Source organism: Coturnix japonica, chromosome Z (assembly GCF_054131305.1).
Source record: "Coturnix japonica strain WE chromosome Z, WE-NBRP24, whole genome shotgun sequence".
In the NCBI taxonomy this organism is placed as follows: Eukaryota; Metazoa; Chordata; class Aves; order Galliformes; family Phasianidae; genus Coturnix; species Coturnix japonica.
The window spans coordinates 51,812,876-51,840,803 of record NC_140702.1 but is presented as its reverse complement, the minus strand read 5'-3'; the positions used below and the strand labels follow the sequence as shown (position 1 = coordinate 51,840,803).

Sequence of the window (27,928 nt, the reverse complement as noted above, 5' to 3'; positions counted from 1 at the left end):
TTGAAGTTCCCACACACAAAAGGACCTAGACCCTTGTTTTTCAGTCTTCTGCTGACATATATCATGTAGCACTTCATATGCCTTTATTTTTACTTAGCCTTACTGACATGCCTATATAAACCAGTGTAACCTGTAAGACTGGCATTGTCAAAGTGATTGTTCAGGAAGCTATTTTCACAGTTTAAGGCCAAGAAGATGCTACCGCTTTTCAAGTGCTACATGGAATTTCTTGCTTGTAAAGGTCAGCTTTCATGGTTCATGCTGTAACACTACCCTAATCCTCATCAGGATCAACAACATGGATGATGACAATGATCCTTTTTCTCCACCAGAGTCCTCTGTTTCACTGGCAAAAATACTGGAGGCAGGAAGAAGGCTGTGGGTTGGATCCTTGGGTACTTTTTCCACTGATGAAATGAAGGCAAGCAAATGACAGATCCAACTGTGCAGCCTTGGGTGTATGAATCAGTATTATCTGCTGGCTGGAGCTCCTGGTAGGTTTTGCACTAAGAAATGGTTTTGGTGTCACATTTGACATGAGACTCAGACTATCATGGGGTGTTTTGGGCTCATCTTATACACTATCTCAAGCTCTTTGGGAACAAGCAGCCTATTTTTCATTATGCAATATCATCTTTATTCATCTACATGTTAATTGCTGGTTTCTAGGCTTTCTAGATCTGTGACCTAAGAATCACAAATCACGACAGGGGCAGAGGCAATTAGTTGTCCTCGGGCTGCTCTCTAAGACTCGAGTGTGTAAATTGCTCTTTCATTCGCACGTGAATTATTCTTAATATCCCTTCTCTGGTAATAAATACGTGGCTGTGAAGGCATGAAGATGTGTGTGTGTGTGTGTGTGAGGGGGGTGGGAGTGGTGGGGGATTAAGAGGGAAAGGTAGCATGACCCTCCCGTTCTCTTTTCTTTTTCAAGTAAAAGCTACCCCTAGGTCTTAACATTCTCTCAAAAAGATAATGCTACCGGTTTGTTTGCTTTCTGCATTCCCCTTGGATGCTAAGGCAAGACTAATGCAGAGAGCATAAAGAAGTTCATATGCACGTTGCCTCATATTGTATACGTGCTTCTCTATTAGTTCTGGACAGAGAGCATAACCAGATGAAAAACGGGTAAGCAGCACAGGTCAGGCAATTCAAAGAGAAAGATGGGGTCTTCAGAAGGGCACCTCAGCTTTATTCCCACTCTCATCTTCTGCAACCTGAGCCAGCAACACCCGCGGCTCCACAGGACGGCCATCACTCCTGCCTCGGGCAGAGAACAGCCCTTTGCCATGCTGACTGTCTGCTCTGCTCTGCCAGGAGCTGATGGCTTACTTACAGCAGAGGAATGTATCTCCCGTTCTGGACAGCATGGTGACCTCCTGCTCAGCTTACTCAGACTCCTTTCTCAGAGTGACAAAGTGGGTAAATTGCACCAGAAATGCCCTGTCCATTCCCAGGGTGAGAGAGTGAGGCAGACCTGTAGGAGGCCAGTGGCCAGGATTTTCCATTTACATGCCCTTAGTTCCCTCTCAGTCTGGTAGGGGTGACTGTGAGCACAATTTGGAAGCCTTTGCTTGCTTCATGCCATATCTACTTGGGCTCATCACTGTGGGCTTGGGAAACCAGACAAGTGCTTCCATTGGTTTCTGCAGACCATCTTTCACATTTGTGCATTCAGAAGCTCTGCTGTGTGAACACAGCCTCTGTCTGCATCAGCTTGCAGTGTCCCCTTCCCCAGCTGCTGATGTTTGTCAGGTCAGCACTGCACTTGCATGAGGGAGGTCAGCAGAACAACATCCTTAGGTAAATGACTGCAAAGGATTTCAAGCAAATACATTGCCCCCTTTTGTGATTGGAGCCCTGGGGTATCTCCCTTTTTGTGTGTACCTCTGGTAAAAACGTGGTCCGTGGGCTTTTGCTCTGCCCTTCTTAGCTTCACACACGACAGGCAAGGTACCTGAAACAAGTGCTGAGGGAGGTTGCTAAGCATCCAGCCTTAGAAATATTTAAAGCTCAGCTGAGCAGGGACTAAAACAAATTGCTCTAGATTTTAGGCTAGTTCTGCTTTGAGCAGGAGGTTGAACCAGATGCCTTCAAGGGGTCCTTTCCAAAAAAAGATTATTTTTTTTCTAAATGTTGTGTTCTAATCAATGAAGGCATCAGGTTTGATCAGGTTTGGAAGAGAAACCTGTTTTTCTTGCTGGGGAATGAACTGGTTTCTGCAGAACAAGAACTAGGATATATTGGTTTATATGAACAGCTCTGAGCCAGCAGATGTGGTGCAGTGGTTCTACCAGTGCTGCTGCACTTACAGAGGAAATGTTGGTCTTCCAGGGTATTCTCTCTGAATATTTACATCTTACAACCAGTGCAATAGGAATCCCAGAGTGAAAATGCTCAAGTTCCTATGAGAGAACTTGCACACTGGGTTGGCTCATTGCTGTCTTGTAACTAGTGAAGAAGGATGGAAGGATTAGTATAGCACATCTGATGCAGGAGAAAAAAGGATGCTTTTCTTATATGTGGAAGAATGAGACAGATGACTGAAAAGAAGCACAAAATGCCTAGGTCATGTCTCATGACTCTTGCAGTTTTGTTCTCACGTGACATTGTAAAGAGAATTTAATTTTATCAGAAAAATGCTTTTTTTTTTCTTTTTTCTTTCTTTCCTTCCCTCGGAGCCTGCTCTGTTCCCTATAGGGAGAGTCTGTCCTCTGGTGTCCATAGAGGCATTTGGACTTAGCATTTGTTGACTTCTCTGCCTTCCTTTGCAGACATCAGTGAGGAGAGGCTGGGTGATGCCAGCGGAACAGACAATGCTGAGACCTACAGTGACGAAGACACAGACCAAAGGAATTCCCCGGACATGGCTAAAGCCAAAACCTGCTTCACCCCTGAAAGCCCAGAAATTGTATAAGTGGATGAGGTATGTTACGCAGTTCAGAAAACTGGTGGGAGCACGGAGAGCCGTCCAGAGAGCCCCAAGTACCATGCAGAGCAGAATCACCTACTGATAGAAGGTCCTTCTGGGACAGTTTCTTTACCTTTCAGATTGAAAGCCAACAGACCTCCACTGGAAGTGCTGAAAAAGATTTTCCCTAACCAGAAGCCAATGGTGCTGGAGTTGATCCTGAAAGGATGTGGTGGTGACCTGGTGAGTGCTGTTGAGGTTCTCTTGTCCAGCCGGTCTTCAGTGGCCAGTGGTGAGAGAACTTCTGCAGAGTCAGATGGTCTAGTTCTACCTTCCAACGGGCATATTTTTGAACACACGCTGAGTTCCTATCCTATTTCCTCTTCCAAGTGGTCAGTGGACTCAGCCTTCAGGGTCCCTGACACACTGAGGTTCTCTGCTGACTCCAGCAATGTTGTGCCCAATCCTCTGACTGTACCTTTGCAGCACCCATTTCCTCAGCCACCTCGCTACCCGCTGATGCTGAGGAACACTTTGGCAAGAAACCAGTCCAGTCCTTTCCTGCCTAATGATGTCACCCTTTGGAACACCATGATGCTGCAGCAGCAGTACCAGCTGCGGTCCCAGTATGTCAGTCCTTTCTCTAGCAACTCGGCCAGCGTCTTCCAAAGCTCTTCTGTCCTTCCTTCTCGCTCATCAGAAGATCCTAGGATCTCAATCCCTGATGACGGATGTCCTATTGTGTCTAAGCAACCTCTTTACACAGAAGATGAGTATGACGAAAGGTCTGATTCTTCAGACTCAAGAATACTCAACACATCTTCTTAGGATGACAGTTGCCATATGATAAGTAAGTAAGTGATATTTGCAGTGCAGCTGAACTACTGGGCCTGAAGAGGAGAGACGTATACTCTATGAAACACTTGCAATTGTATTAAAACTTGACTTTGCTTGGTATTGTACTATAGCAATAAAAACATAACTTATTTAATTTCTTGCACTTCATTGGATAATGCCAAATAGCAATACTCTGGCTTTAGCTCTGAGTGTGTACAACAAGGAAAGACTTTATGGCCATCGGTTACGGGACTCTGGAAGATTTGTAGCGGAAACAGAAGCTCAAGGTCTACTTTGTTCCTTAACTCAGACAACTGGGGATATTAAACTAGAATACTTGAATGCTGTTTTATAAGAGAGAACTCCTCAGGACATAAATCAAACAAAAGTAGTTCAATTGCAAATGGACTAAAACAAGGACCAGTCATCATCTTTCCATTGAAAGGAAAGGCAGAAGAATTATGCACATAGAACTAGCAGGAACTGCTTCTGTACTGTTTGAACTTGGACATTTTTTAGAAAAATAATCTTATGAGTTATTCTTTTCCCATGGCTAGGTCAAAATGTGTAATGTCAGTGTAAAACCAATTACGGCTGTGAAGTGCATAAAGTGTATTGTGAAATGGACACAAGATTAAACATTGTCAGGTTAATGTAGCATGCTAAGGACTCTAGAAAAATAAACTAAGATGATCATCTTGGTTTATGTCATTTATATTGGGCAAATAGCATTTCTGAGGATAGAGAGCTGATTAACTGCCAGCTGGGGTAACAATGTCTAGTTCCAGCAACAGCAGACAAGGCAAGTCTATTTTTCCCAGTCCAGGTTCTGCCCCCCTGCCTCGTAGCCTGAAACTGAGTCTCAGCAAATGCTGTCATGAGGGAAGCTTAGGTCCTTGGATGTGTGCTACAGACACTTCCAAGTTCAGGAGAGTGAAGCAGAACTTGTAACAGTCACAGTAAGCAGGAAAATATATATATATAACTAAATAAGAGGCTCTTTTTTTTTTCTTTTTTTTTTCCCCCTATGCTATAGAAATAGAAATAGGAGATAGGGTGTAATAGCAGACCTTTCTTTAAAACAGTGTGGAGTTAAATGGCAGCTTTCCCGAATCTGGAAAAGTAATTATTTGAACAATTTATTGCATGTTTGCATGCATGGACTCCCGTTGTATCCTACTTTCATTACAGTGTCAGAATAACACTACAAATTGCTTCTGGTGAAGAATGCCACTACATTCACTCTCCACCTAGATATTTGTCTGTTAAGCTTTTTGTGCCATTTTTTGAACCATTTGCCAGTGACCACATCTGCTTGGCAGTTGGATTTTCCAAAACACTTCTTTCTGTGTGGATGCAATGGCTGGCAGGCCTGCCATGTGTACAGATCAGCCCTACCCCTCAAACCCAACGAGGGTTCCCCTAGAGGGGGGAAGCCTAAAGCAGGTGGGCTGTAGGACCTTAGAATTTGTCAGGCATGTTGCCTAGTATCACTGCTAATGTGAATGCCTGTGTTCTCCTTTGGCATTTCATACTTCGTAATGTTTGTGTACTCAATGGATCCCACAGTTTATACTGATATTGAACAGGCACAAGCAGAAGGAGAATAAAATAAATAATGTTTTTATTTTCTCTGGGGGATAAATGATCAGAAATACACTTTTTATTGTGTATTTTTGCAATCTGTTCAGTAAAGCAATTTGTAGTTGTATGCTAGAGAGCAAAGAGGGAAAGGTGGAGAGTGGGAGAAAAGAAAATAAATAGCATTCCTTATGCAAATGTAAGAACATCTGGAATTTTCATAATGCAGAATTACAGTTTTGTACTGACACGTTTTCCTGTGCCCACATGGAATTTGTAAACAAATTCATCTTCAAGACACTCGAAGCAGAAAAGTAATAGGCACTCATAAAATAAGCTTGGTCTTGCAAACAGAAAGAGATGAGGTAGTGAAATGCTGTGCTCCGACATTGTAGAGGAGTTAGGTGTGAAAGGCTCGATGCGAACAAACAGGTCCGTGAGCTCAGGTTTTGAGCTCATGCACCAAGCAGATTTCCCTCCAGCAGAGGCTTTTGTATAGGCACCCTCATAGGTTGAATGAATTCTGTTTCTTCTTCTTTCTTTTGTTTCCCAGCAGAGGGTGAATAACCTCCAGCAGGAAGACCAAACAGTGGCAACCGACAGCTCACAGTGATCTTATGCACTGTGGTCTGTGGGTTTTCAGTGAGCAGAACCTTGACATCTTGGAAATGGAACATATCTTTCAGAGAAAGATGACCTTTGGCCAAGCTGGGGCAAACTGTTCATACTACAAACATGATGGGTGAAAAAATGCAGGGTCAGCAATGCAGTTATCAGCAATTATTAAATCCTATCTCTTTTGATAAACTGTTGTGGGTTGTTTTTTTGTTTTTGTTTTTTTTCTTTGTGAAAGCGCTGAAATTAAAATAGTCATTCTTTCAGGAATCATAGAATATCTTTTGACTAAATTCACAATTATTATTATTATTTTTAAATAAAGTAAACATAAACATGTTAAAAACAAAAACCAAACACATTTTGTTTGTCTGCAGACAACTTCTGCAGTATTTTGGCTATTTACAAGTTCCATTAAAGCAAACAAACCAACAGGAAAATAAACTAACCAACCAACCAAACTGACCCAAACAAACCAATTGGACTGACCAGCAGTTATATGTCTAGGAAAGGATACTGTTCATACAGCTGTGTTTCCAGGCTGCCACTAAATGTGGATGTCATTTCTAGACTTCACTCAACATGCAGCAAGGATCTGGGGCCCTTGGCATATTGGCAGGGCCCCATGGTGCTGGAGTCTGCTCCTTATGTCTTTACCTGTGGGTAATCCTAACTCCATCCTGCCTTTACAGTGTGGGCAAATAGGAGATGAGAGAACCTCTGCTTCCCTATGCACCATAATGTACTATTGCATCCCATCCCATTCCATCTCATCCCACTCCTGGCACCTGGCCCACATGCACTACCCAATTGCACCTTTTCCTTTGCATCAGCAGACGTTCTTGAGAACACCTGTTTTGTCTCAGGCCATGCACTTCCCAGCCCTGGTTCCTGCAGGTACCAGGTCCCAGCCCTCTGTTTTCTGGCTCCGTCTCGTGGTAAAATAAGGGAGAAGACGTGCGGGTGAAGAGGAAGGAGTGAAACTGGCTGCGTGTCTGGAAACCATAAAGAACGAGCTTAAGCATCAAGAAGATCAGCGAAGCCTTTGTTGTAGTCCTGCAATTAAGTGGTCCTATTTCATTTTTATTTGTTATTTTTGTAGGGGGCGATACCGCAGCCACGAGTCACTTGGAGCAAGAGGACTTCCCCTCATTTCACGGCGCAGTTCTCGCTCTGGGTGCGCGGAGCGGCTGAGCCCAGGTGCATTTTCTGTGGTGCTCCTCCTGTCAGGACGGTGATTTCACGGCTCACCACCCGCCTGTGCGCACAACACAGACGGTAACTCCGCAGGAAGCCCTTCTTCCGGCTGCTCCGCACTCAGCCGCTCCGCGGGGCGGCTGCGATCAGAACACAGCGCTGTGCTGCGCTGCCCCACGTCCCTCCCCGCGGCTCCGCAGTTGGCTGCGTGCTCCCCGCGGCCCCGACGTGCCCTCCTTGCGGCCCCAGGGCCACTCTGCGAACGCTGGCTGAACAGGCTGGCCTCGCGTTCGTGCTGACACGTTTGAAGAACGATTTGGATTCTCCCAGTATACTGTTTCAGTCATTCACTCCTTATGTGGACGTGAGTGGGGGAGTAGGATTGAGGCTAAATGTATATGTTAATTTTAATACTGAAGCCATCCTGTATTTGAAGAAGAAGATTAATTCTTCAATTTCATTTCTTACTTGATATTGCATATTGCCATTACTGGGAAATAAAATGATTTCTAAATGCGCACTTTCCAAACTTCAATTCTAGTGGGCATATAACCCTCAAGCATCATTCTTCTCCCTTCCCTATAACCAACTAACTTAATGCAGAATCTTAATGTTCCTGCACTCGTCTGCCACTGGCAGATAACAAGCCTTCTTCCCCAAGCACATTTTGATAATGCAGTGTCTCAGCAGCTTTCTGCATGACTCAGCAGCTCCTGGTAGGATGCTGTGTGTACACTGGAAATCTCAGCTGAGATTTCCCTTAGAGAGACTAATTACATTGATCTCCACAGTAACACAGTACCAGAGGGCCGTAACCACAGCTGTGTGACAAACACGTGGACACACAGTGTGAGTCCTGACATCACATGGAAGGTCAAACTTTTGTGCAGGTACTGGGCAGTAGACCTTGTAGATGGTAAGTTTAGAGCATCGTATGTGTTGAAAGATTGGGAATGCAGAGGGAGACATACTTCTAGGAGAACTGCCGTTGGAGACCAGGCTTCGTTACAGTCTCAGCAGAACAGAAACATGTACAGAACCTTTGGGAATGCGGCTTGTTATTTCTGTATTCACTCTATGGAAAATGAAGATGAGACACGGGCAACTCTCACAAGGGTACATCCCTGCTCTGCCCACTGATCTGAGGGAGATCTCGTAGCTCAGTTTGAGCGTCAGATGTCTCTTTCTCCATCTCCATGAGGTAAAAAAAGCTGCTACAAGGAGTACATGGCTATTACCTGTAAATTCTCCAGTGCTCTGTAAGAACTGGACACCAGTGCTGGGGCTGATTACCTTTAATATGTTCATTAATGATACTGACAGTGGGGTTGAGTGCACCCTTAGCAAGCTTGTGGATGGCACCAAGCTGTGGGGTGCAGTTGACACTCCAGAGGGACAGGATGCCATCCTGAGGGACCTAGACAGTGCTGAGCAATGGGCACAAGTAACTGTATGAGATTCTATAAATCCAAGTACAAGATGTTGCACCTGAGCAGAGGAAACCCAATACCAATACCACCTGTGGGATGAAAGGATTCAGTGCAGCCCTGCCAAAAACACCTGACAATGCGCCCCTTGTGTCATGGTTTTGTAATGCTGCTATCAATATTCCACATCACAACATCATGTGCATTATGGATCACTGAAAGGTTCATACTCCAGTTCCATGGAATAAGCCCTGAAGTTTCCTGTTCGTTGTGGGAGAGTCGGACCAGATGGCCATCAGAGGTCCCTTCCAACTCTGAGGTTTCTGTGATTCTATAATTCTGTGAAAGCTTAGCTCCTTAGAAGACAAACATTCAAACTATTAGACAAGCCAGGTACTTGACCAGGAAATTAGAATTTGGAGCCTACTATGTGAATTCTCCTCAATGAGAAATTCTGTTATTGTCTCCTGAGAGAACAGAGTTTTATTCCAGTCAGGCAGTTATCCCATTTGTTCCCTTCTCACAGGATTTCACTGTTTGATTTTGTTTGTTTGTTTTTTAATGGTCAAATATTCTGTTATCAGAATACAATAAATTAGTATTTGCTACCATCTAGTGGTAGCATTTATTTTATTGCCTCTACATGCTTTGTTCTGCAATAACGTTCTTCTTTTCTGTCATCAGATGCCTCTCTACGTGAACGCCTGCATGCTGAAGAAGATGCCTGCATGCTGAAGAACCTTTTAGGTTTCTAGATATCTGACCTCAGATTCCTCCACCGTTGTCCTACTGCTGCCTACTGTTTCTTCCGGGATCGCTGCTCGAGACTCTGCTCCGTGGGACCTCGCTGCCCGAGACTTCGCTTCTTGAGACCACGGTACTCTGACCATCTTTTCTGCGATTCACCGATCTGCTGTTTGCAGCCTGCTACTCCGCTGCTGCTCTCCCCTACGCTTATTTTGCCCCGGACCAACGTTAACAACGTGCTACGGGACGCTGCTGCATCCAGGAGGTGACTATTCCCCGCTTTAATGTAATTCTTGCTCTTTTCTGCCTTTTTCTATCGCCTACTTTCCCTTCCCCATGTGGGAATCAAATGTTGTTTCTGCATTTAGAATAAGATAAGAATATTTTATTTCAAGGTCTCATTATGTAAGTGAAGCAGTTTGTAGTTATTAGGTAGAAGTTATTACGTACAAAGACTGCAGCTCCTGTCTGTCCAGCTGTCTGAAATAGAACTAACAATATGCCTGTATAAACTAGCAACAATGTATGTTTTAGTGTTTTGTTGTACGCATTGTAAAAATATGCAAGTCCTGACATACCTTAGGATGTGCCTGAAGAGATATCGGGAAGGACTGGAATCACCCCCTCCCCGGGCTCTTTGTTTAACAAAGGCCTCTAGGACAGAATGGAAGAAGCTTTGAAGGCAATCAACGTATCAATACGATAAGAGTACCGAGACATCTTGGAGACAGAAACAGCAGGACGGCGACTGACAAGATAGCAAGTGAACTAACAAATTTAACAAATGCAAACCTCGGGTAAAATTGTAATACCCAACCAAAGGGGAGATGGGAGGGGAAAACATCTGGGAGAAAAGGTATAAAAACTGTAACATCATGTCCATAGGCACGCTTCTGCCATCAGGGCGCCCGCCATTGCAATCGCGAATAAAAACTGCTTTTATCAGAGATACCGTCCTGACCAAAAATTATTGAGGATATTTCCAACAATTTGGGGGCTCGTCCGGGATTCATTATCGCTTCTTGGGGTGTCCCCCACTGCACTGGACAGGATAAGTGCACTCCGCTGATTTTAGCGGTCCTGTCTGGGTGGTGAGGTGACTTCTCGGGACAGCCGATGGGAAACCGAGATTGTTACATAAAGGACGGACTCTGTGAAAGCCAAGGGGCTAGGCAGGCACAGGTGTTAACCCTTGCAGACCCGGAAAAATTCGTGCACGGATCAAGGTAAGGGAATTTAATTCTTATCTTGGGTTGAGACTCTTGAGTGTGTGTGGCTGAGACGCACTTCTAGTGCGAAGTGAGTGCGGAGTCCCAATCCGCGGTTCCGTTGTCCCGCGAGGGGCACGGCCGGAGACGGACGAAGCGGCTGCGGTGCTGAAAGCGAGAGTCTCGGGAGGGAGCTGTTGGTGTACGGTACCCTGCGCACTTGACGAAGTGCCAGCAGTACACCCCTATTTAATCCCAGAGACGGAGCGGGTGCTCCCGAGGGATTGGGCCCAAAAATCCGAGAATCGGAGTGTGGTGACATGTGAGCTGGGTAGTTCACAGTAGCACTCCGGAGGGATGGGTAATAGGAGCTCCGTATAACAGGGTAAAAGGGTCCCTAACACTGTGCCCAAAGATAGCCCCTTGGGAAAGATACTACAGAATTGAAAAAAAAAAAAAAAATGATCCCAAAACCATGGACAAGGATAGGGAAAAGGTGTTTAAACTATTGTGCACAGATGTGGCCTAGAGAGCCACTACAGGGAAAATCAATATTTTGGCCAAAATATGGATCTGATAAAGGTTGGGTCTGTCAGATCTTGAATTTATGTGTAAAGAACAAAACCCCTTTTCAAAGAAAGAATCAGAATATGCTGCCTGCGGGGCGAGTGCGGAGTCCCGACCCGCGGTTCCGTCCTCCCACGAGGGAAACGGCCGGGGACGGACGATGCGAAAGGCCTCTATGTTCTACATGTTACGATGTTTTTGTATTTGTTACGTTGTTCTTGTCTTATTAATTGTTGTTAGTATTGTGGCAATTGTAACACACATATTAGTGAAGTGCATATGGAGTCGGGTGGGGGAAAAAGCCCACAAAAGGCAAACCACAATTAGTATCGAGAACCTGTTGCTTTTGTTGTAGAAAATACCGCGGTTTAAATGTGATAATGATCCAGATTAGAGAAACAATAGGGTTGTGTTACCTCCGCTTTAACATGTTAACTTTACGAAATTTGTTTTTGAACCATTGTTCCCCCTCCTCGTGTGTGTATGAACATAAGGGAAAGAGATACCTTAGAAAATCTCTTAGGATGTATATTGGCATGTTGGAGGGATATTGCTGGGGAACCGGGAGGGACTCTAAGCAAGAACACCCTCATCAAATAATGTAATAATTGGTGGTTAGTGTCTAAGTTGGGGGACGGGTTAAAATGATTCCAAGACCGGGAAAAAGGATAGGGATAAAGATGAAATTGGGAATCAAGAAAAAAAAAAAAAAAAAAAAATGAAATATGGCCATAAAGATAAGGGTGGAACAGCCCAAGGAATTGAATGATATGGATTGCTAAGGGAAAGTTAAATGGTATTAAGGGTGTTTGTGGAAACTGAAAAATTGTACTGTTTGATATGTGGGTTTTGAAGGGAATGGGACAAACTGCTTTGATGGTATAAGGAAGTGTAATTGCTATTGGTATACAGAAGTATAATTGAGGGTGTGTCAAAGTGTAACTGAAGGTACAAATAGCGAAATCGTGTACAAAGGAAAAAGGGTTAAAGAGAAAGTGAGTTTATCTGTGCTGGTATGAGAGCAACCCCCTGTATTGTTTCCCCCCCTTTGCAAGAACTCTTGGAGTGAGAGAGAGCCGGGTACAGAAACTGTTGCTGTAAACAGCAAAAGGGGGAGGTGGGGAGGAGGGGGCAATGGAAGTGAGAATAGCCTTCATGTGCAGAGATGTAGGAAACCTGAAATCCCAGTGTTAGCACTGGACACCTCTGGAGAGAAGGAGATGAAACTGAAGTAGGATGTTAGTAGTTTATGTAATGATGAGAGTTTGGAAAGTGAGAGTTTGGGACAGACACAGGCTGGAGGAGGAAGGACTGGCAAGGTATAACAGGGATGTCAAGACTGAAAAGAGGTTGACGATATGAAAACAGAACAAAACTGATTGACAAACAGATAGTAAGGGAATTGGTGATAATAACAGCTGTTACTGTTGTGGTGCCAGAATAGGGCCGTAGGACCCAGAGATCCCCTCAGAGAGAGGTGGGGGGAGTGGGGGCTTGAAGTGCCCAGGGAGGGCCCCGCCCCACCGGAAGGAAAGCAGTGTGCAAACTGCAACGGGAAATTGCACCTAGGGAAGCAGGATAAAGAGATTTATTTTCTGGTGGATATGGGTGCTTCTTACTACTCATAGATGGTTTTGTAACAGTAATAGAAGCTACTGCCCAACAAGAAAAGGTTTACGGTTTTTTTTTGGATTAATTAAATATAAACTAAGTAGGAATACAGAAATTCTTGTACCTGCCAGGTAACAAGCAACCTTGCCAGGTTGCTCTGGCAAGAAATTTAATAAAACTGGAGCTAAGGGTCCAACAATATTGACTGATTAAAAACTGTAAGTCTGACTTTAGCACAAATGGGGAAAAACAATGTTGTACCCCAGGAGTCACAGCAATATCAAATATGATGCACTTAGGGGTGTGGGCATCAGGGCCACACATGAAGCCCTGAATAGAAGTTAAAAGCAAGAGATTGCCCAGTCAGGGTAAAGCGGTGCCCTATAAGGATATGTAACTGTAGAAGGATAGAAGAAATAATAGATAACTTTTTGGAGTTTGGACTCCAATTTTGCAAAATTTTCTGATAGAAAGTACAATTGTTTAGTACAAGACTTGAGGGCAAGTAATAGAATTGTTGAATGCATACACTCAGTGGTGGCAAATCCATGCACTTTATTAACCCAGTTAAGGAATAAATAGGTGGTGTTTACTTTCTGGATTTGAAGGATGTTTCTTCTGCCTGCTTTGGCCAATACGGGGAGAAGAGACTCAGTTAACCAGGACAGTGTTACCCAGGGTTGTGAGAACAGCTTAATGATTTTTGAGAACTGGTCAGCTCTGAGCCTGAGATCTGGGATCCTCCATCCCAGGGTGGAACTTTACTGCAGCACGTGGATGCCACGGCAACAAAAGAGAACTGTATAATGGACTGTGAGTTTGCTGAGTTTCTTGGTTTACAGAAAAGCACAAATAACTCTAACAGCAAGTGACATATTTGGGAGATTACAGCTGGACTTTGGACCTTAAGGACTGCCAGGAAAGAAGCCATCTGCCAAACCCCTGAGCCACAAACTGCCAAGGAGCTCCATACGTTCCCAGGAATGACAGGATGATGCTGACTGTGGATACACAGCTATGGACTGATCGTAAAGCTCCAAACAACTTGATAAAGTGAGTAAGGGATGGCCAGGGTGCCTGAGGGCGGTGGCTGCACTGGTGCTCAATATTCTAGAAGCCTGTAAATCTATATTGGGCCAAAATATATCACTTTTAATATCTCATGCAGTGTTTATTGTATTGAAGGCAAAAGGGGGACATTGGATCTCACCCCAAAGATTCCCAAAAATACCAGGCCATCCTGATAGAGCAGGATGATGTAGAAATGATTGTAACTAATATTGTCAACCCAGTATCTTTCCTTAGCGGAACTCCTGAGAACCAGTATCTCCTGACTGCTTTGAAACAACTGAAGCTGCACATTGCAGCTGGTCAGTTGGACCTGAAGAACAAGCCCTTAGAAGATGCAAAAGATGCCTGCTTTACCAACAGCTACAAGGGGACTGTAAGGCAGGTTATGCAATAACTGCTACTGACCAGGACCCAGGGACTATTTTTCCAGTTCACCCATTCCAAGCCAGGGACTGGATCCTGATCCAGATGGAGAAGGAGACAAAGCTGCAGCCTGACTGGGAAGGACCATTCCAAGTACTTCTAATGACTGAAACAGCTGTGAGGACAGACGAGAAAGGATGGACTCACTACACACTGGTAAAGGCATCCACTAGCCCTGAGGTGTGGGAACTGTTGCCACAGAAAAACCTTTAAAAGATAAGAATTAGAAGGAAATCATGAAAAGTTTTTTTTTATATGCATATATTTTTAAATTATTATTTTAACTAACCTTTAACTTTTCCTCAAATAGGTGAATAAATTATATACGTAAGTGGGAGAATATTATAACCTATATAGAACTAATGCTCAGAAAAAGTTTTCCATGTTGTAACAAAAAGTTTTTACTGCTGTAACAGAGTGTATCCCATTCGTTATCCTGATATATATTCGTTATCCTGTTCTGGAAAATGTAAAAATTGGCAATAATGCAGGGGAGGGACCAACTGGTAGTTTTTGATATGAATAAGGGACTCTCTTGTAGTGTATGGAATAATGTATGGTGGGCAACTACCTATTGAGGCTGGACATATACACCTGGAATATTTGATACTTCATGAGCACGTAAGGGAGTTGTCCAGTGAGATTGCAAACCGTTGTAGTGTAACCCGGTAAAAATAACAATGAACAAGACTGATAGCATTATTAATACCACTTTTGGTCTTGGGGTAGATATGCATGGAAAGGATTCAACAGCGAGATTCCAGATAGCTGTGTGGGATACATTGTGAAAATATCCAAATTGTCCAGGATAGGGAAGAGCTTAAAAAGGGGGTTAGAAAATCTTCCTAAAAACCCTGCAATTGTGACAGCTAAGGAGATAAAAGATCTTAGATAAACATTTGAAATCAAAACAGGATATGGGGACAGTAATGCCTGGGTAGAATGGACTAAGTATACTGTCCAGAGTCTCAACCGTAGCAATTGCTGTGCTTGTGCATCCGGATGGCTCATAGCTCAGGTGGTATCCATTCTGCTGGGATGGACCAAGGAACCAAAGGGAATACATGCATGATTGCCTTGTACCAAGAGAAAACTGCCTGGGGAAACAGAGACTGCAGATCTCTCCCTCTTGTCTCCTCCAATGCCTGATACAGATGTCAAGATCCCTCCTGCAATCTCTACAGCGGTAGGTAACCATACAGCTTGCCTCTCACGGTAGGGTGTGAAGGCTACCAGGCCTATGGGAAACTTTTCCTTGTGCAGTGAGGTCTTGAATGTTATGGAGGATTCAGCAGGAAATTATTCAAGACTGGGAATCTCCAGGGCAGATCTCTGGTGGTACTGTGGGGGAAAGGTTTTATGGTCCACCCTACTATCTAACTGGGGAGGCACCTGTGCACTTGTTCAATTAGTTATAGCATTCACCCTGGCATTTGAAAAAGGAATATGAAAAATTCTGGAAGAACCAAAAGGAGTTTTAAGGGTATAATTTGATGATGCAATATATATATAGAGATTCAATTGAGGTACCTAGAGGTGTCCCTGATAAACTTAAGGCAAGAAATCAAAATGCTGCAGGATTTGAGTCACTGTTTTGGTGGGTGACTATCAACAAGAATGTAGACTGGATTAACTACATCTATTATAATTAACCGCAATTTATAAATGATACAAAAGGTGCAATTAAGGGAATTGCAGAACAGCTAGATGGCACGAGTAGGATGGCCTGGGAAAATTGGATTGCTCTAGATATGATGCTAGCTGAAAAGTTGTGTGTGTGTGTGCAATGTTGGGAACCCACTGTTGTACCTTCATCCCCAATAACACAGGTCCAGACGGCACAATAATTCATGCATTGCAGGGACTTACTACCCTTGCGAATGGATTGGCAGAAAATTCAGGAACAGATACCTCTATCACTAGATGGATGGACTTGTGGTTTGGTAAATGGAAAGGGATGATTGTTTCTATATTCTTTGATTATAGCAACAGGAGTCCTGGTGGCCATAGGATGCTGTATTATCCCCTGTGTAAGGGGCCTGGTACAGAGATCAATTGAGACAGCATAATTAAAACAAACACCAGTGAAACGACCACCATACTCAGATAAAATGATAATATTAAAGGAGATGGGTAATGAAAATAATGATATTAGAGGAGATGGAGAATGAAGGAAGTGATGAAGAGTTCTATAAGATAATACCTTAAAGAAAAAGCAAAGCTTGCAGAAATCAACAGTGTATAAAGAAGAAAAGGGGGGATTGTGGGAATCAAATGTTGTTTCTGCATTTAGAATAAGATAAGAATATTTTATTTCAAGGTCTCATTATGTAAGTGAAGCAGTTTGTAGTTATTAGGTAGAAGTTATTACGTACAAAGACTGCAGCTCCTGTCTGTCCAGCTGTCTGAAATAGAACTAACAATATGCCTGTATAAACTAGCAACAATGTATGTTTTAGTGTTTTGTTGTACGCATTGTAAAAATATGCAAGTCCTGACATACCTTAGGATGTGCCTGAAGAGATATCGGGAAGGACTGGAATCACCCCCTCCCCGGGCTCTTTGTTTAACAAAGGCCTCTAGGACAGAATGGAAGAAGCTTTGAAGGCAATCAACGTATCAATACGATAAGAGTACCGAGACATCTTGGAGACAGAAACAGCAGGACGGCGACTGACAAGATAGCAAGTGAACTAACAAATTTAACAAATGCAAACCTCGGGTAAAATTGTAATACCCAACCAAAGGGGAGATGGGAGGGGAAAACATCTGGGAGAAAAGGTATAAAAACTGTAACATCATGTCCATAAGTGCGCTTCTGCCATCAGGGCGCCCGCCATTGCAATCGCGAATAAAAACTGCTTTTATCAGAGATACCGTCCTGACCAAAAATTATTGAGGATATTTCCAACACCGCTTTAATGTAATTCTTGCTCTTTTCTGCCTTTTTCTATCGCCTACTTTCCCTTCCCCATGTGGGAATCAAATGTTGTTTCTGCATTTAGAATAAGATAAGAATATTTTATTTCAAGGTCTCATTATATAAGTGAAGCAGTTTGTAGTTATTAGGTAGAAGTTATTACGTACAAAGACTGCAGCTCCTGTCTGTCCAGCTGTCTGAAATAGAACTACTGATTTTTGGTGCTGGACAAAGAAGACCTGAATAATAAACGATCCAAAGAGGAGAAGTTGAAATAATTAACAATATGCCTGTATAAACTAGCAACAATGTATGTTTTAGTGTTTTGTTGTACGCATTGTAAAAATACCTAAGGATGTGCCTGAAGAGATATCGGGAAGGACTGGAATCACCCCCGCCCCGGGCTCTTTGTTTAACGACGATTTCTGGGACAGAATGAAAGAAGCTTTGGAGGAAATCAACATATCAATGCGATAAGAGTACCGAGACATCTTGGAAACAGAAACAGCAGGATGGCGACTGGCAAGATAGCAAGTGAACTAACAAATTTCAGAATGTAATTAACAAATGCAAACCTCGGGTAAAATTGTAACCTGCAATACCCAACCAAAGGGGAGAGGGGAGGGGGAAACATATGGGAGAAAAGGTATAAAAACTGTAACATCATGTCCAAAGGCGCGCTTCTGCCATCAGGGCGCCCGCCATTGCAATAGCGAATAAAAACTGCTTTTATCAGATATACCGTCCTGACCAAAAATTATTGAGGATATTTCCAACACCCATCCCCCTAATTTTGATATTTCGTCGCTCTCCCTTCCCCATCCCCTCAGCTGTCTATCATTTCTAATAAACTGATCGGATCAACATTTGAATGCTCTTCTTCTTAATCTCGCGCCGGGCATAACATATCAAAAGAACCTTTGCCTCACTCCTAAATTGGAGCGAGACATTTTTATTGGCGCAGTCGGCAGGATACTCGTCGTGAGAGTGTTGTCCTTCTAGTTTCTCTAAAACTTGTCTGTCTGTTTCTCCTGGAGTTGCAAGGAGCGATTGTTTTGATAACTTCATTTGATGTGAGCACCTCTCCAGGAAGACCGCTCCGCATTCTGAAACTTTCTCTCTTACGTGTCTACCTCTCGGGGACGTATGAATTAATTTGGACTGTTTGCTTTTGTTTTACACGTGTGTGCCTCCCTGGGGAGTCTATTTTGCATTGTGGTGGTTTTAAGTATCTTGTGACGTACCTTTGGTTTTAAAAAGTTTTGTGTGTGCACCTCTTGGGGAATTGGTGTGTGCTTCTCCAAGAAGTTTATTACTTTTGAGAAACTTAGAAGTTATTTCTAACTTTTGTTGCTTGAAGGTTGAAGTTTTTCGTTGTGGCTTGCCAGGATAGCCAGGACAGATTGAGGTGTTTACACTTTCTTTGGAAGTGTTGATTGAGTCGTTTGGTCTTTTGTGTAAAGGAGTGTTTTGAGCAGTTGTTGGTTTTGTTCAGTGTTTGCCTCTCTGAGGAGATAAGGAATCACGTCCTCCTCCCTCAACGTAGATTTTGTTGCCTGTAGATTTTGTTGTGAGTAAAATTACATTTGCTATGGAAGGTGAAAATATGTTGTTTGATATCCTTGAAAAGAACGCGTCTCGGCCATCGTCATCAGGGATGGACTGGGCACGTGAAAACTGGTATAACTTGCAGGCTGTTTCTGACCGCATTTGCGTTTTACAACATGGGGCTCGTACCCGAGCCGGGAAAGGCAAATCATTTATTTGTGCGGTACTCGGTGCTGCTTTAAAAGCAGCCGTGGAGTTCCGAGACCAGCAGCTCGAGGCGGAAAACCAGACTATACAGTCGTTACAAGAAACAGTTAAAACAACCCAGGAACTCGTGAAAGCCTTGCAAAACCAAATTGGAAATCTAGAAGTACAATTGGAAAGAGAGAGACATAATTCGGCCTTGTTACAAATGGCTTTTAAGGAAATTTTAACATATAAAGATGCGGGTGACACTGATATGCATGGTGCACCACAAGAAAAACTGTATCCTCAGGAAGAACTGAAAGAAACGAAACAAAGTTTTGATAAGATTGAAACCCCAATAGCCCCTTTGCGCCCTCTAATAAAAACAGAATATACCTTTGATAATGGAGAGGACCTGGATCCTCAAATGAATGTTAAAGAAATTCCGTTTTCTGCCACTGAATTAGCAAAACTGAAAAAAGGTTTTAGCCACTCTCCAAAGGAATTGGAAACTGGATGGATGCTGGTGTATGAAATCCTCACTTCTGTTATAGACCACGCGTGCTGTGCGGCTCCTCTGTTTAGCTCTGTAGGTACCGGGAGCAATTTATGTGTTTTGAAGAACTGTCCAACCTGATAACTCATCTTTGCCACATTAAAAGATAGTTTTGTTGATGGCTGTTGAGTACACAAGCTCTGATAAGACAGTGCAAAAAGGCAGCAGAAAAAAAAAAAAAAAAAAAGGAAAAGAAAAAAGAAAAAAGAAAAAGGAAAGCTATGAATGTTAAACGTGGAAGGCTGCATTGTGCCCAAGTACCAGTGTGCAGGAAACATGGCCTGCAGCACTCCTGGGAAAGGGTGATGGAAGATAAAGAAGGCTGTGTCATAACATACCTTTGATGAAGAGAAACCACTGGGAAAAACAGATGTGGCATCCCTGAAGTCATCACTCTTAAGCTTGTCTGAACCTTTTTTTCCTGCCCCTGCGTTGAGTACAGATACATGTTGGGCAGAGAAATGGCTTGAGAGCAGCCCTGAGGAGAGGGCTGTGGGGCTGTGGGTTGAGGTAAGATTCAATATGAGCTGTCAATGCGTGCTTGCAGCCCAGAAGGCCAACAGTAGCCTAGACTGCATGAAAAGAAGCGTGAGCAGGCTTTGAGCAAGCTGGTCTAGAGGGAGGTGTCCCCTCCAGCAGGAGGGCTCCCTGGGATCAGCCTTGGGAGCAGTGGGCATCCTGCAGACGGCACGGCTCTGGGAAGTCCCGCGCGTCCCTGCGCGCAGCGCGGCGCCGGCGGGGCTCCGCCGAACGGGGAAGGGGCGGCGCGACCCCGCGCCCTCCCAGGCACCCCCGCTGCGCCGCTGTCCCACCGCCCCCCGGGCCTCCGAGGGGCGAGCCGACCCGCCTCCGTCCCGCGGGGGCCGGCCGTCAGGGAGCCCGAGCCCGCGCCGCTGAGGCGGACGGAACCGCCTCTCTTCGCCCCGCCGTTGGCTCCGACCGGGAGCCTGTGTGAGGCCGCCGCTCCGCAGTGGAGCCGCGGCCGGGCGGGCGGCACCGGGCATCGCTATGGAGAGGAACCCCATCCCGGTGCTGACGGTGCAGACGACGCCCTACGAGGACCAGCGGCCGACGGGCGGCGGGGGGCTGCGGCGCCCCACGGGGCTCTTGGAGAGCCAGCGCAACTACCTGCCCAGCTTCGTGCAGAGCCTGCTCTCCTCCGTCGATCTCCGCGACCGCCAGGGCTGCACCATGGTGGTGGGCAGCGACGGCCGCTACTTGAGCAAGACGGCCATCGAGATCGTCGTCCAGATGGCCGCGGCCAACGGGGTAAGCTCTCCATGCACATGGCCAGAAAATGCCTGGAGATAAAGCAGCTGAGCCCTGTTCATGGTTCACATATATCAGCACCAATGTTCCTTTTAACCTTTAAGAGTTTTATTTAGAAAGGAGGTGCCTGTCTCAGAGTCGTATGTGACTTGATATTCTGAGATTCATGGAATCTCAGAACTGTGGGGGTTGGAATGGACCAATGAAGATCATCAAGTCCAATCCTGCTAAAGCAGGTTCACGACAATAGTTTTGTTCTAGGTTCTATCATTTCACTCAAGAATCTTGGTTGTATTTCAAATAAATTTTTGCATTGCTATGGAATTTGTGGGAGAACTTTGTCTTAGAGACTGTCATTGATCCGTATGACTAGCAGCAGGAGGAGTAAGAACATATCTCTGACACCAGTGTGGTAACAAGTGACTTAAGGTTGCAAGTCAGGTAATTTAATGACTGTTATTTAGAGACATAATCTTGGTTTTCATATCCTCAGATTTCTTGTCAGAGGTCCAGTTACTTGTTTTGTTGCTTCTGTACTGGAAGAGCTTTTTCAATTCACTAAAACAAGCAAAAAATAAGAATTTCTCTAGCCTGGTTTGGTGGACTTTTTTTAGCTACAGGTATGAGTTACTAAGGCAAACTAATCAGGTGACAAGTGCTGTGTTGCGATATGCTGGGAGTTCTGAAAATACTAGGAACGATTTCAAATGTGATGATAGTTGTGTGGAAAGGAGTGCTTAAAGCAGCTAATGGTTTTACTCCATTTTAATGTTCTCCCTTTAGGTATTGTATCTGTTGTTTATGCAAAGCATGGATTGCAGGTAAGATACTGGATTTCCCACATGTTTTAGATAAACTGCTACCCAGAACAGCTGTTGCAATGATGTTCATTTTGGTTAATTTTTTTACAATTGCTTTAATTCTTACAACAAATAAGGATATATTTCGTTTATTGTGGCTCACTAGTACTGTGTTTTGAACAGGAACAAAGAACTGATAAGCATGCAATTTTCGGCTTCTTACCAAGGCAGCAGCATCTCTGCAAAGAGTTGTCAGGTTACTTGACATGTGATTCATGGAATCTCAGATCTGTGGGGGTTGGAATGGACAACTGGGGATCATCAAGTCCAATCCTGGTAAAGCAGGTTCACGACAATAGTTTTGTTCTAGGTTCTATCATTTCACTCAAGAATCTTGGTTGTATTTCAAATAAATTTTTGCATTGCTATGGAATTTGTGGGAGAACTTTGTCTTAGAGACTGTCATTGATCCGTATTACTAGCAGCAGGAGGAGTAAGAACATATCTCTGACACCAGTGTGGTAACAAGTGACTTAAGGTTGTAAGTCAGGTAATTGAATGACTGTAATGGCAGCTACGGGGAGGAGAGGGCAGAGGGTTGGACTACTACATACTGTATCGGATTAACAGATGATTTAGTTGCCTGGAAGTAGAATAAAATGTCAGGTAACAGAGGCATCTAAGTAAAGTGTACTGAAAGAACAGACCTACAGAACAGTGAGGATTGGTAAGTGCAGAAATAGTTTTTCATTTCTAGCTTTTTCATTGATAGTTGGCCATAAAAACAGTTCCTTACAATGTAGTCACTTAAGCAGTATGAATGAAAATCATACATTGTGTAAAATGAATTTGGCATAGTTTAAATGCAAATTAATTTGAGCATTTTTTAAACATGCTTAATCCAGTTGTTTTAATTATTGTCCCAACTTGAGAGAGCAGAAGCCAGAAGGCCTTGTCAACGAAGCATCTCGGTATGGATATCAAAACCACTTTTTTAATCATAGTCAGTGACTGCACTGTGCGGAAGATCATTCAAAATTGATTCTTTTTCTTTTCTAAGGTTTTCCCCTCCCTTGCTTTTAAACAAAGGTAGAAAACAAAAATTACTCTGTACTTCATTTGATCATTCTGCTTAGATATGAATTTTCTAATAAATAGGTTGATCTGAAAATAATGCCTCCTCTTTTTTTCCATGGAAACTACAACAGATAGAGTACAAATAACAGGTTGATAGAAGCTCAACTTTCAGCTACAAAAACAGTTTTCAGTATAGTCTCCTCACCATTAGCTATACATTTTTGCTAGCAGTGAGAAAGCCTCAGCATGCTGTGCTTGTAAACATTTCAGTGGCCATGGCTTGTCTTTCATGTCACTGGCTGCTGCTACTTTTGTCTCCTGAAATGCACAAGCCACAAGTCACCTCAAGAAGCTAATACTGTAGTCATTCCATGATGTTTTAGTTGGCTGATGGTTTGGTTAATGTTTGCCTTCCTGTACTAACAATCTAGTAATTTTACAGTGCTATGAGAGACATACTGCTTCTGCCTTACAAAAAACTGCTTTTTTTTTCAAGGTGTTCCTTTTTTCTTTTTCCAAATGCATAGGCAGGTTGCATTAGCTGATCTTGTAATCGTCAATAAAACGTGTTTCGTTTCGTGGGAAGAATTGAATAAAGTCAGACCAACTGTCAGGTATGAAATTTCTGGTTTAACCGTGACATTGTATGTGCTCAAATGTTATTAGAAATTAGATCTCATGATTGTTCCAACAGATCGTGTAGTGAAAAAGAGCAGTGAGAAAGCAGTGAAAAAGAGTCTGCCCCTTTCTGGAGATGTTTCCAGTGCATTTCTGTGCTTCCACAGTCTTATCAGCTTGCCTAAGTAAGATTTGATGTTACCTGCTCAGAAGTGTAGAATTATAGAATAGAATCCAAGAATGCTCTTAAGTTGGAAGGAACCTTCAAGGACCATTGACTCCAACCTCTGGCTCTACTCAGGACCACCCAAAATTCCAATTCTATGTCTGAGAGCTTTCTCCAAATGTTCCTTGAACTCTGGCTGCTTGGGGCTGTTCCATGTCTACGGCCCTCTGGTGAAGAACCTTTTCCTAATACCCAACCTGACCCTCTTCTGGTGCAACTCCACACCGTTTCCTTGGCTAAATTAGGCCTAAAAAATGCCTTATAATAGACCTTTGTCTTAAGTGCTCACATTCTTATACTATTGGGCAGCTGTTGCCATTTGTCTGAGTTAACTACAGGGGGCAGTGTCTGGTAGTACATACATGTTTATTAGCAAATATAAAGGGGTATGGAAGATATCTGAATAATTGTCATGGATGTAAAAGAACAAACGGGCTGAATCAAAGCAGTGTTCAAAGGTGTGTTCCATCTTTCTCAGTACCCTGACAGACAAAATGGAATATTGAGAAATACTTTGCAACGTTATTTGTGGTTCAGACTCTTGAGAATTCTTAACCTTGCAGTTTGTACTGGGAGAAGAAAAATGCTATGTTCAGTAGTAGTATTTTATTGTTAGAAGTTGTGAATTTTGACCTTGGTTCGTCTATAAAATGTCACAAAAGCAAACTTTTTCTTGATGCCTCTTGGACTGTAAAACATTGAGTAACAGTGTGAGAGATGTCGTTATGTTTCTTGTATTGCTCTACATTATTAAATTGTTCAATGGATATATTACAGTTGCATTTGAACCTCATTTTGCTTTTTTCTATTTGTTTTAGGTCAATAAATGGACTTGTCGAAATTTTGGAGACACAAAGGTCGAGGTATTAGATTAACCTGTATTCCAACAAGTACCAAATCCTGTCCCACTGACATTATTTTTACCAAGCTTTCATTATGATCTGTTGGCTGTGCACATGCATACCTACCTGTACTGTGTTTTAATGTGTGCTTGTGTTCAAAGAGGTACAGAACGATTGTTCCCATCAGAGAATTAGATAACACTTAGGCATCCAAAACAAATCCCATCTTTCAGAAAACAGATTCTTGTGTGGTTTTTAGTATTAATTTGTTTTTTAACTGTATTCACTAAAATTCTCTTTTTATGCTCCCATATTACTGTACAGCTGAAAGCTGCTTTACTCCATGGTAGATAGCACTGACTGCTGACATCTGAAAATAGGGCTAGCTTCTGGTGCTTTGCATTGGAATAAGAGATCAGGAAAAAAAAACAACAAACATGAACAATTATTGGTATTTTTAAAAATGAGTAATCGAAGCTTCAGTACACATAATTCTTACATGCAGTGAAAATACAAAGCTTTCTTTCTCTCCCTATCTGTGCAGAGTTGATCTTTCCAATGTGCTGGACCTGCATGCTTTTGACAGTCTATCTGGAATCAGGTATGGCAATAATTTCACTTTTATTAAAAGGAATGCTCATTGCATAGATACACGCATGAAGTAGGTACATTTACATTTAGGCAGAGTCTGCATCTGAATTTCTGTTACATATTCTAGTTCAGACACTTGTTTACAATTCTCAGTAAGAGTAAGAAGTAATAGAAAGAGGATGTTTTTCCACTTGAGATACATGCAGCAAAAGATTGTAGGGTTTGTAAAATGAAATGAGAGCCAAAGCACCCATGATTGTTTGGCGTTTTCCCCCCGTTTCCCTTGTTGAGGCTTTAAGTTGTCCATTAGTACTACTACTACTAAATAAGATCTCAGTGCTTTTTTCTGGTTCTCTTAAAACTCAGAGGATTTAATTTTTTTCTTGCTTTACATTGTGATGAACTGGAGACCTTAGTTTTCACAGGAAACTCTGAGTTCCACAACAACCTAAGCCTTGGAAATGTTGTTCAGCGTGTTCCTGGATCCGTTATGTCCTCTGGTTCTTTTATGACTAAGAGGCTCAGCTTTAAATTAGGAAGCACTGCACAGTGTGCAGTGGGAATTAGCTTTGGGAATGAGTTAAGTAGAAAGTGGTGTATAGTATTTCACTTCATTTTATACTGCACATTTTACTCTTAGAAGCAATGGCTTTGTTCCTTTTTTACTTCCTAACATAGTTTCAAAAAGTGATGCCCAACAAATCATCCCACAGATGTCAGAAGTTACTTTTTTGTTTTATAAAGATGTAAGAGTGTAAAATGTATATAGAAGTCCGTGGCGACTTACTCTATGATGGTTAAAAGTTAGTAGGTCGTACTACTAGCCTTGTTGTGAAAATGGGTCTCCTAAGTCTTTCTTGTAAGACACTGACAGCTGAGTTAGAACAAAGCGTTTCTAACCATAACAGACTCTCTTGGCCCAAGGACAGCTTGAATCCAACCAGAAATGACCATCCAGTAGGTCACTCCTTGCTTTATCACTCATAGGTCAGAATTTTTTTCCTAATCTAGAAAGGAAATCCGTAATTGTTCTGTCCATTACTATAGTCAAGTTAGATAATTGACAGTGGAATTCCAGCAGTTAAGCTATGGCAGACTTCCTATCACAGATCATTTGAAAGATCAAACAAACATAATTAAACATAACTATTCTGAGATTAAAGCTGAATTAACAGTTGAAAATTACTTTGATAACAGCACTTTAGTTTTGGTCTGCAGTACTGAAGAGTTTGTGTAGATCTTGTTTGAGATAATGACACTGCATCCATCCAGTGCAAATGCAACATCTGCTTGTTTACAGCTTGCAGAAAAAATTGGAGAGTATGAAGACAACAAATGCACATCTCGACAAGGTAATTACAACAAGCACTGCTTCAGTCTCGCTGTTAGAAGATAGTTCAGGATAACTGCAACCATGGCATACTAATCATCTTATTTTTTCAGAAGGTTTCAGGTAGAGAATAGTATGTTTAAGATCTCTGGAATATTACACTGAATGCCATGTACTTTGATACAGATAGATAGTAAATGTATATACTGAGTTCTGCTTTCAAATATGGTTTAAGAGTTCTGTTTTTGGAAACAGTGTTCTTGTTCATGGAGAGCATTACTACAACAGACAAGTAATACTATTCTTTTCAATATTTGTCCTTATTGAGCAATTGAGATTTGAGAATTGAGCCCTATACTTACACCTGATATTTATCCCGTAGGTCGAAATGATGTCAGTGTTTGTAGATATTGGGGAGTTGCTGTTCACAACTTTGCATTACTTAAGGTGTTAGAGAGACACATTCTGTGAGTGCTTCCCTTCGTTTTTACACAGAAAATCAACAGATCAACCTGTAACAGTGAATCAGGTTTTCCTATAAATTTGATATAAATCCTATAATGGCACGTGTGCTAGAAGGTTAGGAATGTGAAATGCTTTGTTTTTCCAGATATGTAACCCAGCTTTTATTTATGTCAGGGTAGAATCTTCTCTCTTGCTCTGTGCAATAAAACAATCCTTGCATATTACAGTTTAAATTGCATTTTTATCTTGGTGATTGTGTTTTATTTAGAGAGAAAATACAGTATTTTGTCTGTTTTGTGGTTTTGATTTTTAATAAATAATTGAAGGGGAAAGGGTCTGGCCTGTCACTCCTTTAGAGTATAAGCAGTTGTGTGCTAAATGCTGCTTTTAAGCATCTATCTTGTCTGTCTTGTGTGTCTTTCCATTTACAGGACATAGTGACAGTAACACTTGAAGTCCTAGGAAATATTAAGGAAGAAAACGTTAATCTCTTTATAAAGGTAAATATGAATACATCGCAGTCAAGTGCGAAATCACTGTGTCCTTTTGTAGAAAATCATCTTACGCTGTTGTGTTTGTGAAAACATTTTTCCTCTTTGTAGAATCTTCTGTGGGAAAAGAATGTGAAAGATAGGACTGGATGTACCATGGATGTCATAAGACTGAAGGTTTGCCTGAAACTTCCAACCTCTTTGTTTTGTGCTTTCCCTCTTTTTAAATGGAAAGAAACTGCAGTGTATTGTCAGCCACATACAGGTCAAAGAGCAGACAAAAGAGAGAACATCAGTTTGTCATTGATCCATGTAGAGACACTTAAATACCTGCTGGCCAATGAGACCACTCAAGGTAGCTGACAGAGAAGCAAACCACAGTACTACTTGCTGTGTAGTGAAAGGGGAGACTTGCAGTCCCAAACATGAGTGGGACAGGATGAATGATCAGGACATAAGTGAAAGGAGGTGATGTTGTTGTCCCCTCCTTTGCTCTGAAAGGTCTCATCCATTTCACCTAGATGGCTCCTTAGCTAGGGATGTAGTTACAGGTTTCTGTCCACGATTACAGTTATTGGCATAATAAACAGAAGTTTAATTGAGTGTAACAATGCAGCACAATGCTAGTTATGGTCCACCTAAAATTTTTTGATTACATCAGACTGCAGTTTTAAAGATGTGATTTACACATAAGTGTATTCATCCCCGTGTACGATTCATTGCATAGTTCTGAGGTGAACGTTGGTGATGCTTGAGGATATACTTTCATTTTCCTTAAACCACAAAGCTAAGTAAATGATAAAAAAGTCGATTG

At 42.6% G+C, this 27,928-nt stretch overlaps 1 protein-coding gene, 2 long non-coding RNA genes and 1 pseudogene across 4 annotated transcripts in view; 3 read left to right on the top strand and 1 right to left on the bottom strand.

The window, feature by feature from the left end:
* Window positions 1–27,928, bottom strand: part of LOC146754037 (uncharacterized) — a 134,800-nt gene that overhangs the window by 33,719 nt on the left and 73,153 nt on the right. The window lies entirely within an intron of this gene.
* LOC146754041 (doublesex and mab-3 related transcription factor 3-like) lies at window positions 236–4,166 on the top strand (annotated as a pseudogene). Its single transcript, XR_014939585.1, has 2 exons — window positions 236–494; window positions 2,775–4,166. The product of XR_014939585.1 is annotated as a doublesex and mab-3 related transcription factor 3-like (transcript).
* LOC146754039 (uncharacterized) lies at window positions 18,722–27,735 on the top strand. The gene is made up of 6 exons (XM_085529273.1): window positions 18,722–18,866; window positions 18,912–19,282; window positions 20,023–20,674; window positions 21,458–21,495; window positions 21,658–21,810; window positions 27,055–27,735. The coding sequence occupies exons 1-6, from the start codon at window positions 18,722–18,724 to the stop codon at window positions 27,202–27,204; spliced, it is 1,509 nt and encodes a 502-aa protein (XP_085385399.1). The 3' UTR covers window positions 27,205–27,735.
* Window positions 22,420–25,398, top strand: LOC146754040 (uncharacterized). Its single transcript, XR_014939599.1, has 3 exons — window positions 22,420–23,165; window positions 24,214–24,258; window positions 24,782–25,398. It is a non-coding gene; the product is annotated as an uncharacterized LOC146754040 (long non-coding RNA).